At 44.4% G+C, this 13,323-nt stretch overlaps 1 protein-coding gene across 1 annotated transcript in view; it reads right to left on the bottom strand.

The window, feature by feature from the left end:
- Nucleotides 1-4,400: 4,400 nt before the first annotated feature.
- The window catches only part of LOC133543721 (cell cycle checkpoint protein RAD17-like), a 125,705-nt gene continuing 116,782 nt past the window's right edge, over nucleotides 4,401-13,323 (bottom strand). The window contains exons 24-26 of the mRNA XM_061888506.1: nucleotides 10,185-10,314; nucleotides 5,080-5,186; nucleotides 4,401-4,866 (exon numbers count right to left, since the gene is read on the bottom strand). Coding sequence (XP_061744490.1) covers nucleotides 4,735-4,866; nucleotides 5,080-5,186; nucleotides 10,185-10,314 — 369 coding nt within the window. The 3' untranslated portion in view covers nucleotides 4,401-4,734. The remainder of the gene's footprint in view (nucleotides 4,867-5,079; nucleotides 5,187-10,184; nucleotides 10,315-13,323) is intronic.

Raw genomic sequence — 13,323 nt, 5'->3', positions numbered from 1 at the left:
TGTGTGTACTTTTACTTGATGAATACTGCATGAAAGTATCAAGTACTCGGTGTGTGTGCTTGGAGCAACATGAGCTGAAATATTCATCCATCCATTTGTTATTGTGGCCTCACGTGCTGCAGCAGAGCCAGGCGGGGAGAGAAAGGGGGTGGAGCAAGAGTCAGGCCAATCAGCGAAGACGATGAAGTCACATGACGCATGCAGAATGAGGTCTTGTGTAGGCACAGGCATGTGGAACGGTGCTTACACCTTGGCAGCACAAAGACCATGTAATCATCATTCATTCAGTCATCTCTGCAGCACAAAGACAATATAAAGATCATTCATTCATTCATATTTGCAGCACAAACACAATATACATATAATTCCTTCATTAACTCATCTTTGCAGCTCATAAACAATATGAATACCATTCAATCAATCATTTATGCAGTACAAAACAAAACTAGGGCAGCACGGTGGAGCAGGGGTTAGTGCATGTGCCTCACAATACAAAGGTCCTGAGCTCAATCCCGGGTTCAGGAACTTGCTGTCTGGAGTTTGCATGTTCTCCCCGTGAATGTGTGGGTTCTACTCCGGCTTCCTCACACAATAGAAATGTCGTTCATTCATTATTTCTGTTTGTGCCTGCTTGTTTCTATGCCTTGTCGTGTCCTGTCTGGACTTACATGTCTTCTTCTGTGCACATGACTCCTGCGGTCACTCAGTCGAAAGGGACACCTTGCTAGTGGGGGTCAACATCCAGGTGGGAGGTAGCATCACATGACTCCAGTGGTCACTCAGTCGAAAGGGACACCCTGCTAGTGGGGGTCAACATCCAGGTGGAAGGTAGCATCACATGACTCCAGTGGTCACTCGGTCGAAAGGGACACCTTGCTAGTGGGGGTCAACATCCAGGTGGAAGGTAGCATCACATGACTCCAGTGGTCACTCAGTCGAAAGGGACACCTTGCTAGTGGGGGTCAACATCCAGGTGGAAGGCAGTATCACATGACTGCAGTGGTCACTCGGTCGAAAGGGACACCTTGCTAGTGGGGGTCAACATCCAGGTGGAAGGTAGCATCACATGACTCCAGTGGTCACTCAGTCGAAAGGGACACCTTGCTAGTGGGGATCCACATCCAGGTGGAAGGTAGCATCACATGACTCCAGCGGTCACTCAGTCGAAAGGGACACCTTGCTAGTGGGGGTCAACATCCAGGTGGAAGGTAGCATCACATGACTCCAGTGGTCACTCGGTCGAAAGGGACACCTTGCTAGTGGGGATCCACATCCAGGTGGAAGGTAGTATCACATGACTGCAGTGGTCACTCGATCGAAAGGGACACCTTGCTAGTGGGGGTCAACATCCAGGTGGAAGGTAGCATCACATGACTGCAGTGGTCACTCGGTCGAAAGGGACACCTTGCTAGTGGGGGTCAACATCCAGGTGGAAGGTAGCATCACATGACTCCAGTGGTCACTCGGTCGAAAGGGACACCTTGCTAGTGGGGGTCCACATCCAGGTGGAAGGTAGCATCACATGACTCCAGCGGTCACTCAGTCGAAAGGGACACCTTGCTAGTGGGGGTCAACATCCAGGTGGAAGGTAGCATCACATGACTCCAGTGGTCACTCAGTCGAAAGGGACACCTTGCTAGTGGGGGTCAACATCCAGGTGGAAGGTAGTATCACATGACTCCAGTGGTCACTCAGTCGAAAGGGACACCTTGCTAGTGGGGGTCAACATCCAGGTGGAAGGTAGCATCACATGACTGCAGTGGTCACTCGGTCGAAAGGGACACCTTGCTAGTGGGGGTCAACATCCAGGTGGAAGGTAGCATCACATGACTCCAGTGGTCACTCGGTCGAAAGGGACACCTTGCTAGTGGGGGTCAACATCCAGGTGGAAGGTAGCATCACATGACTCCAGTGGTCACTCGGTCGAAAGGGACACCTTGCTAGTGGGGGTCAACATCCAGGTGGAAGGTAGTATCACATGACTGCAGTGGTCACTCGGTTGAAAGGGACACCTTGCTAGTGGGGGTCAACATCCAGGTGGAAGGTAGCATCACATGACTCCAGTGGTCACTCAGTCGAAAGGGACACCTTGCTAGTGGGGGTCAACATCCAGGTGGAAGGTAGTATCACATGACTCCAGCGGTCACTCAGTCGAAAGGGACACCTTGCTAGTGGGGGTCAACATCCAGGTGGAAGGTAGCATCACATGACTCCAGCGGTCACTCAGTCGAAAGGGACACCTTGCTAGTGGGGGTCAACATCCAGGTGGAAGGTAGCATCACATGACTCCTGCGGTCACTCAGTCGAAAGGGACACCTTGCTAGTGGGGGTCAACATCCAGGTGGAAGGTAGCATCACATGACTCCAGTGGTCACTCGGTCGAAAGGGACACCTTGCTAGTGGGGATCCACATCCAGGTGGAAGGTAGTATCACATGACTGCAGTGGTCACTCGGTCGAAAGGGACACCTTGCTAGTGGGGGTCCACATCCAGGTGGAAGGTAGCATCACATGACTCCAGCGGTCACTCAGTCGAAAGGGACACCTTGCTAGTGGGGGTCAACATCCAGGTGGAAGGTAGCATCACATGACTCCAGCGGTCACTCAGTCGAAAGGGACACCTTGCTAGTGGGGGTCAACATCCAGGTGGAAGGTAGCATCACATGACTCCAGTGGTCACTCAGTCGAAAGGGACACTTTGCTAGTGGGGGTCAACATCCAGGTGGAAGGTAGCATCACATGACTGCAGTGGTCACTCGGTCGAAAGGGGCACCTTGCTAGTGGGGGTCAACATCCAGGTGGAAGGTAGCATCACATGACTCCAGTGGTCACTCAGTCGAAAGGGACACCTTGCTAGTGGGGGTCAACATCCAGGTGGAAGGTAGCATCACATGACTGCAGTGGTCACTCGGTCAAAAGGGACACCTTGCTAGTGGGGGTCAACATCCAGGTGGAAGGTGGTATCACATGACTCCAGTGGTCACTCGGTCGAAAGGGACACCTTGCTAGTGGGGGTCAACATCCAGGTGGAAGGTAGCATCACATGACTCCAGCGGTCACTCAGTCGAAAGGGACACCTTGCTAGTGGGGGTCAACATCCAGGTGGAAGGTAGCATCACATGACTCCAGGGGAGTAGAGATGCGCGGTTTGCGGTCTCATCCGCGGAGTCCGCGGATAAACCACGGGCCGGGCGGGTGACATGATGAAAAACTTGATTTTAATTAGATTCGGGCGGTTGGCGGTTGAACCATCTGGAAATATTTGATATTCATGGTTCTGGGATCACTCTCCTTTGCCATTCAAAGAGCCATTTAAGACTCGTGTCATAAAGCAAAGACAACAATAGGAGATGCTATTATTCTTTTGAGAGACTGCCTGCAGTCACCCAGATAATAAGTATTAGGGCGTGCTGTGAAGTCATTAACTTTGTCACCTTCTACATCATGTACCAACTGCTTGTCAGTCCAGCATCATGTTGTGTGTGACTTCCGCGGCAACACACACACGACTGCAAGGCATACTGGGTGACACAGACTACACTAATGGTTGTGATATAAACCATTTTAACACTCTTAGTAATATGTGCCACGCTGTGAAGCCACACCAATTAAGAACGACAAAGCACATTTAGGGAGAACATCCTCACAGTTACACAACATAAACACAACACAACAAATACTCATAATCCTTTATATTCATGACAATTCCTGACTATTATATACACCCCAATCCCCCCCCCGTGCGTCGGAACGGTGGGCGTGGTTTGGGGTGCAGGGGTGTAAAATATATTCAGGAAGTATCATGAATACAAAGGATTCTGGGTATTTGTTGTGTTGCGTTTATGTTGTGTTACTGTGAGGATGTTCTCCCGAAATGTGTTTGTCAATCTTGTATTGTGTGGCTTCACAGCGTGGCGCATATTAGTAAGAATGTTAAAGTTGTTTCTATCACAACCATCAGTGTACTCTGTGTCACCCAATATGCCTTTCAATCTTGTACGTGTGATTGGGGAAGATGCACACAACATGTTGCTGGATCAACAATCGGTTGGTACATGTAGTTGAAGGTGTCAAAGGCAATGGTTTCACAACACGCCCACATTCTTGTCATCAGGATGAACGCTATTGGACAGTCGCAAGAACATTAGCGGCTCCAATTGTCTTCATTACTCCGTGAAACAGGTTCTAAATGGCTCTGTGAGTGGTAAACGTGGCCGACCTCTGATGTATTTCAGCGGGCGGTTGGCGGGCGGGTACGGTCCTGGTTCGGGTGGACGGCGGGTGGATGACCACTTTGGTGATGCGGATGCGGATGATATAATTGCCTATCCGCGCATCTCTACAGCAGAGTATTTAAACATGCAAGCAAATTAAAAAAAAAGAAAGACTTTGACTCTAATTACTCAATTTATTATGACAACCCAGGAGAGGTACTAGTGGCAGCAGCCGCACGCAACACTAAGTCTGCTGCCATCAATGTGCCGCAACCACCACACCCTCAGCCTGTAGAAATGGGCAAACAGGAAACAGGAAGTTGGCGTTAGCGCACATTTGCAGATCCACGTCTCAACTTAGTACACAGCCAGGTTTTTAAAAGCGGAGGCCCCTGAAAGATCCTTTTGAGTGAGTGGTCCCATGGCTGGAGCCAATAATCAATACCGTGAGACCTCCAGATCTGGGATGTCACACCACATCAAGTCAGGACTGAACTTGTTGGAAGGAACATGTGATGGTTTTATGAAAGGAGGCCATGTTTGCTGTGGTCTTCTTCTGATGGCTTCTTGACTTGGTGCATCTTCTCCAACTGGTGGGCCAACATGGTGCTCACCTTCCTCTGGTGGGCCAAAGCCTCTTCCTTGTCGCTCAGCTGCAAAACAAGATGGAACCTCCTCACATCTCTTGCTCTCCACCAAATCAAGAAGTATAAAGAACTACAAGTACCACATAAGAGTACTTCGACATGTTTAGTGGCAGAGGAATACTACCTCAACTGCTACTACATAAATAAGTTGTTGTGGGTCATGTCCCGTTTTGGCCCACCTCCTCCAGTCAGGACAAAGAAGCAGAATGGAGTTCATACCAAGTCCAGAAGTTCATAAAGAGCGTCTGGAAGAGCAGCAGACATCTTGGCTTCCTTGTGGGACGGAAGAAAGTGTCTCAGGTTCTCACTGACACCCCCTGAAGAACCTGCCAACAAATACACATGGAAGTACTACCATAACTAAAGTACTATGTGTCTCAGGTTCTCACTGACACCCCCTGAAGAACCTGCCAACAAATACACATGGAAGTACTACCATAACTAAAGTACTTAGTGTCTCAGGTTCTCACTGACACCCCCTGAAGAACCTGCCAACAAATACACATGGAAGTACTACATAACTAAAGTACTATGTGTCTCAGGTTCTCACTGACACCCCCTGAAGAACCTGCCAACAAATACACATGGAAGTACTACCATAACTAAAGTACTATGTGTCTCAGGTTCTCACTGACACCCCCTGAAGAACCTGCCAACAAATACACATGGAAGTACTACCATAACTAAAGTACTATGTGTCTCAGGTTCTGACTGACACCCCCTGAAGAACCTGCCAACAAATACACATGGAAGTACTACCATAACTAAAGTACTATGTGTCTCAGGTTCTCACTGACACCCCCTGAAGAACCTGCCAACAAATACACATGGAAGTACTACCATAACTAAAGTACTATGTGTCTCAGGTTCTCACTGACACCCCCTGAAGAACTTGCCAACAAATACACATGGAAGTACTACCATAACTAAAGTACTTAGTGTCTCAGGTTCTCACTGACACCCCCTGAAGAACCTGCCAACAAATACACATGAAAGTACTACCATAACTAAAGTACTTAGTGTCTCAGGTTCTCACTGACACCCCCTGAAGAACCTGCCAACAAATACACATGGAAGTACTACCATAACTAAAGTACTATGTGTCTCAGGTTCTCACTGACACCCCCTGAAGAACCTGCCAACAAATACACATGGAAGTACTACCATAACTAAAGTACTATGTGTCTCAGGTTCTCACTGACACCCCCTGAAGAACCTGCCAACAAATACACATGGAAGTACTACCATAACTAAAGTACTATGTGTCTCAGGTTCTCACTGACACCCCCTGAAGAACCTGCCAACAAATACACATGAAAGTACTACCATAACTAAAGTACTATGTGTCTCAGGTTCTCACTGACACCCCCTGAAGAACCTGCCAACAAATACACATGAAAGTACTACCATAACTAAAGTACTATGTGTCTCAGGTTCTCACTGACACCTCCTGAAGAACCTGCCAACAAATACACATGGAAGTACTACAATAACTAAAGTACTTAGTGTCTCAGGTTCTCACTGACACCTCCTGAAGAACCTGCCAACAAATACACATGGAAGTACTACCATAACTAAAGTACTATGTGTCTCAGGTTCTCACTGACACCCCCTGAAGAACCTGCCAACAAATACACATGGAAGTACTACCATAACTAAAGTACTTAGTGTCTCAGGTTCTCACTGACACCCCCTGAAGAACCTGCCAACAAATACACATGGAAGTACTATGTGTCTCAGGTTCTCACTGACACCCCCTGAAGAACCTGCCAACAAATACACATGGAAGTACTACCATAACTAAAGTACTTAGTGTCTCAGGTTCTCACTGACACCTCCTGAAGAACCTGCCAACAAATACACATGGAAGTACTACCATAACTAAAGTACTATGTGTCTCAGGTTCTCACTGACACCCCCTGAAGAACCTGCCAACAAATACACATGGAAGTACTATGTGTCTCAGGTTCTCACTGACACCCCCTGAAGAACCTGCCAACAAATACACATGGAAGTACTACCATAACTAAAGTACTTAGTGTCTCAGGTTCTCACTGACACCTCCTGAAGAACCTGCCAACAAATACACATGGAAGTACTACCACAACTAAAGTATTATCACGACTAAAGTACTACAACATCTAAAGTACTAACAAAACTAAGGTACTACCACAATTAAAGTACTACCACAACTAAAGTACTAACAAAACGAATGTACTACCACAACTAAAGTACTAACAAAACTAAAGTACTACCACAACTAAAGTACTAACAAAACTAAAGCACTACCACAACAAAAGTACTAATACAACTAAAGTACTAACTGTTGGATTTACCATGTGTATTTGTTCTGTGTATATTATGTATTTATGGAGGACTTGCTTGGGAATTTTAATATGGGCGGGGCTACCACTGTCGGGCGACTACTTGGGTAGCTTTATAAATGGCGTTGGTAAAAAAAAAAAAGCATGCTTCATCACCAGCACACCCCACTGGTTATTACCTGCTGCTGCTACTACTACTGCTGCTACTGCTGCTACTGCTGCTGCTACTGCTGCTACTGTTGCTGCTACTGTTGCTGCTACTACTGCTGCTACTACAGCTGCTGCTACTGTTGCTGCTACTGTTGCTGCTACTACTGCTGCTGCTACTACTGCTGCTGCTACTGTTGCTGCTACTACTGCTGCTGCTACTACTGCTGCTACTACTACTGCTGCTGCTACTGCTGCTGCTACTGTTGCTGCTACTACTGCTGCTACTACTACTGCTGCTACTACTGCTGCTACTACTACTGCTGCTACTACTACTGCTGCTACTACTGCTGCTACTACTACTGCTGCTACTACTACTGCTGCTACTACTGCTGCTACTACTGCTGCTGCTACTACTGCTGCTGCTACTGCTGCTGCTGTTGCTGCTACTACTGCTGCTGTTGCTGCAATAGTACCAAATAAAACAAGCAAAAAGTGCACAGCGAGTAATTCCTTTTCCTGCTGAGTGACGACCACCATTCAGAGGACCAATACGGAAAAAACTGAACACTAACGCAATTAAAGTACTAACACAACTAAGGTACTAACACAATTAAAGTACTAACACAACTAAAGTACTACCACAACTAAGTACTAACACAACTAAAGTACCACCACAACTAAAGTACTACCACAACTAAGTACTAACACAACTAAAGTACTACCACAACTATGTACTACCACAACTAAGTACTAACAACTAAAGTACTACCAAAACTAAAGCACTACCACAACTAATGTACTAACACAACTTGAGTACTACCACAATTAAAGTAATAACACAACAAAAGTACTACCACAATTAAGTACTAACACAACTAAAGTACTAACACAACTAAAGTATTACCACAACTAAAGCATTAGAACAGCTAATGTACTAACACAACTTAAGTACTACCACAAAAAAGTACTAACACAACTAAAGTACTACCACAATTAAGTACTACCATAACTAAAGTATGACCACAACAAAGTACTACCACAACTAAAACACTAACACAACTAAAGTATTAACACAACTAAAGTACTAACACAACTAAAGTACTAACACCTAAATACAAATACAAATAAAATACTACCACAACTAAAGTACTACCACAACAAAGTACTACCACAACTAAAGTACTAACACAACTAAAGTACGAACTCTATCAAAGTACTAACACAAATAAAACATTACCACAACTAAGTACTACCACAACTAAAGTATTACCACAACTAAGTACTAACACAACTAAAGTACTAACACAACTAAGTACTACCACAACTAAAGTACTAACACAACTAAAGTACTAACACAACTAAGTACTACCACAACTAAAGTACTAACACAACTAAGTACTAGCACAACTAAAGTACTAACACAACTAAAGTACTAACACAACTAAGTACTACCACAACTAAAGTACTAACACTACTAAAGTACTCCAACAATTAAAGTACTAAAAAAACTAAAGTACTACCTCAACTAAAGTGCAACCACAACTAAAGTACTAACACAACTAAAGTACTAACACAACTAAAGTACTCCAACAACTAAAGTACTAAAATAACTAAAGTACTCCAACAACTAAACTACTACCTCAACTAAAGTACTATCACAACTGAAGTACTACCACAATTAAGTACTAATACAACTAAAGTACTAAAATAACTTAAGTACTAACACAACTAAAGTATTCCAACAACTGAAGTACTACCTCAACTAAAGTATACCACAATTAAGTACTAATACAACTAAAGTACTACCACAACTAATAATAATAATAAAGTAATAAATAGGTAATAAGTAATACACAATTAAAGTACGAACACAACTTAAGTACTAATACAACAAAAGTATCACCATAACTAAGTACTACCATAACTAAGCACTACTACAACTAAAGTACTACCACTACAAAAGTACTACCACAACTAAGAACTACTACAACTAAAGTACTACCACAAGTAATAATAATAATAAAGTAATAAATAGGTAATAAGTAATACACAACTAAAGTACGAACACAACTTAAGTACTAATACAATAAAAGTACCACCATAACTAAGTACTACCACAACTAAGCACTACTACAACTAAAGAACTACCATAACAAAAGTACTACCGTAACTAAAGCACTACCACAACTAAAGTACGAACACAACTTCAGTACTAATACAACTAAAGTATTAACACAACTAAAGTACGAAGTCAACAAAAGTATTACCACAACTAAAGTACGACCACAACTAAAGTATTAACACAACTAAAGTACGACCACAACTAAAGTATTAACACAACTAAAGTACGACCACAACTAAAGTATTAACACAACCAAAGTACGACCACAACTAAAGTATTAACACAACTAAAGTACGACCACAACTAAAGTATTAACACAACTAAAGTACGACCACAACTAAAGTATTAACACAACTAAAGTACGACCACAACTAAAGTATTAACACAACTAAAGTACGACCACAACTAAAGTATTAACACAACTAAAGTACGACCACAACTAAAGTATTAACACAACTAAAGTACGACCACAATTAAAGTATTAACACAACTAAAGTACGACCACAACTAAAGTATTAACACAACTAAAGTACGACCACAACTAAAGTATTAACACAACTAAAGTACGACCACAACTAAAGTATTAACACAACTAAAGTTCTAATGCAACCAAAGTACTAACACAACTAAAGCCTGAGTAGTCATGAAAAACAACTCACCTTTCTTTGGTAGTGTAATGTACTCATGCAGTACTGGAGTACTGCAGTACTCTGTGAAAGTATACGTACTTTTCAGGAAGTTATTTTGAGTGAACATCATCAAGTTGTCACTGCGGTTCTTCATTTGTTGCTCAAAAGCGATACGAAAAGCATCAGAAACCATCGATGCTTCTTCTCTCCTCCAACGCTCAGCCTCCAGCTGGGAAGTACAAGTACACACTAAGTACACACTCAAATATAACTACCTTTCCTTTTCTTTGTGTTTTCTGTTTCCTCATCCTCATACATGGCTGGGGGCGGGGCAAAAAGTACTACATCGAATCATTTAGTCAAGGAGTACTACATCACAACAGCAATTAAATTAATCAATGAGTACTACATCACTACATCAAATCATTTTAGTCAATGAGTAGTACATCACTACATCAAATCATTTAGTCAAGGAGTACTACATCATTACATCAAATTATTTAGTCAAGGAGTACTACATCACTACATCAAATCATTTAGTCAAGGAGTACTACATCACAACATCAAATCATTTTAGTCAATGAGTACTACATCACTACATCAAATCATTTAGTCAAGGAGTACTACATCACAACAGCAATTAAATTAATCAATGAGTACTACATCACTACATCAAATCATTTTAGTCAATGAGTAGTACATCACTACATCAAATCATTTAGTCAAGGAGTACTACATCATTACATCAAATTATTTAGTCAAGGAGTACTACATCACTACATCAAATCATTTAGTCAATGAGTACTACATCACTACATCAAATCATTTTAGTCAATGAGTACTACATCACTACATCAAATCATTTTAGTCAAGGAGTACTACATCATTACATCAAATGATTTAGTCAATGAGTACTACATCACTACATCAAAGACTTTAGTAAATGATAAGTACACCACTACTTCAAAGAATTTAATCACTGAGTAGTACATCACAACATCAAATAATTAAATCAATGAGTAGTACATCACACCATCAAATAATTAAATCAATGAGTATTACATCACTACATCAAATAATTGTAGTCAATGAGTAGTACATCAATACATCAAATCATTTAGTCAAGGAGTACTACATCACGACATCAAATAATTAAATCAAATAAATTTAGTCAATGAGTAGTACATCAATACATCAAATCATTTAATCAAGGAGTACTACATCACGACATCAAATACTTTAGTCAATAAATACTACATCTTTACATTAAAGACTAGTCAATGAGTACTACATTGCTACATCAAAGACTTTAGGCAGTGAGTACTACGTCACAATATCAGAATCAGAATCAGAAAAGTTTGTATTGCCATTGTTTGAGAACGGGTTGACAAACTAAGAATTTGACTTGGTGCAATGGTGCAACATAGAAGACAGAAAAGACAGAACAGGTCATAAGATGAGCTGTAACTGAGCTATCAGATCCTGTTCTTGTTCACGTGTCTGATGGCCCAGGGGAAAAAACTGTTTAGATGGCGGGATGTGTGGGGTCTGGATGGACCGTAGTCTCCGATGTGTGGGTCTGGATGGACCGTAGTCTCCGATGTGTGGGTCTGGATGGACCGTAGTCTCCGATGTGTGGGTCTGGATGGACCGTAGTCTCCGATGTGTGGGTCTGGATGGACCGTAGTCTCCGATGTGTGGGTCTGGATGGACCGTAGTCTCCGATGTGTGGGTCTGGATGGACCGTAGTCTCCGATGTGTGGGGTCTGGATGGACCGTAGTCTCCGATGTGTGGGTCTGGATGGACCGTAGTCTCCGATGTGTGGGTCTGGATGGACCGTAGTCTCCGATGTGTGGGGTCTGGATGGACCGTAGTCTCCGATGTGTGGGGTCTGGATGGACCGTGGTCTCCGATGTGTGGGGTCTGGATGGACCGTAGTCTCCGATGTGTGGGTCTGGATGGACCGTAGTCTCCGATGTGTGGGTCTGGATGGACCGTAGTCTCTTGCCTGACGTAAGAGGGGAGAATATTTAGTGTCCAGGGTGAGAAGAGTCAGCTGTGATCCGACCCACACGCCTCCTGGTCCTGGAGGGGTGGAAGTTTGCAGCCAATCCCCTTCTCAGCAGCACGTACTATGCGCTGCAATCGATGCTTGTCCCGGACTGTGGCGCCAGGGAACCACACGGTGATGGAGGAGGTGAGGATGGACTCCATGATGGCTGAGTAGAACTGCACCAGCATCTCAGTCTGCACTTTCAGTTTTTTCAGTTGCCGCAGGAAGTACATCCTCTGCTGGAACTTCTTGATGAGGGAGCTGATGGTCGGCTCCCACTTGAGGTCCTGGGTGATGGTGGTGCCCAGGAAACGGATGGAGTCCACAATGGAGACGGGGTGGGAGAGTCAATCAGGGTGAGGGGGGATGGTGGGGCTGTGACTTTCCTGAAGTCCATGATCATCTCCACTGTTTTCTGGGCGTTCAGCTCCAGGTTGTTGAGGCTGCACCAGGATGCCAGCCGGTCCACCTCTCTCCAGTAGTCGGACTCGTCAGCCATCCGAGATGAGCCCGATGAGAGTAGTGTCATCCGCAAACTTGAGCAGCTTCACCGACTGGTGACTGGAGGTGGCGCAGTTTGTGTACAGGGAGAAGAGCCAGGGGGAAAAGTACACAGCCCTGAGGAGCACCAGTGTTCGTGGTTCGACTGTCCGAGACAATCTTCCCCAGCCGCACGTGCTGTCTTCTGTCCGTCAGGAAGTCATTAATCCACCTGCAGAGGGAGTCGGGTACGCTGAGCTGGTAGAGCTTGTCTCGAAGCAGTCCAGGGAGGATGGTGTTGAAGGCAGAGCTGAAGTCACAAACAGGATCCTCGCATAGGTTCCTGGGGAGTCCAGATGCTCCAGGATGAAGTGGAGGGCCAGTTTCACTGCAACATCCACAGACCTGTTGGCTCTGTAGGCGAACTGCAGTGGGTCCAGGGGGGGGGGGTGGTGATGTCTTTGAGGTGGGGCAGGACCAAGCGCTCAAAGGACTTCATGACCATAGACGTCAGCGCCACCAGCCTGTAGTTATTAAGTCCTGTGATCCGAGCTTTCTTGGGGACAGGGACGATGGTGGAGGTCTTGAAACAGGACGGCCTGCAATCCTCCTTTTCAATCTTGAAACTGTGCATGTTGGAACTGATGCAATCTTGTGTGCCGCCGTCTATCCACCACCCAAGTACCAGAAAGACTTTACAAAGG

Source organism: Nerophis ophidion, linkage group LG01 (assembly GCF_033978795.1).
Source record: "Nerophis ophidion isolate RoL-2023_Sa linkage group LG01, RoL_Noph_v1.0, whole genome shotgun sequence".
NCBI classification, from domain to species: Eukaryota; Metazoa; Chordata; class Actinopteri; order Syngnathiformes; family Syngnathidae; genus Nerophis; species Nerophis ophidion.
This window is presented reverse-complemented; position numbering and strand designations above follow the sequence as displayed.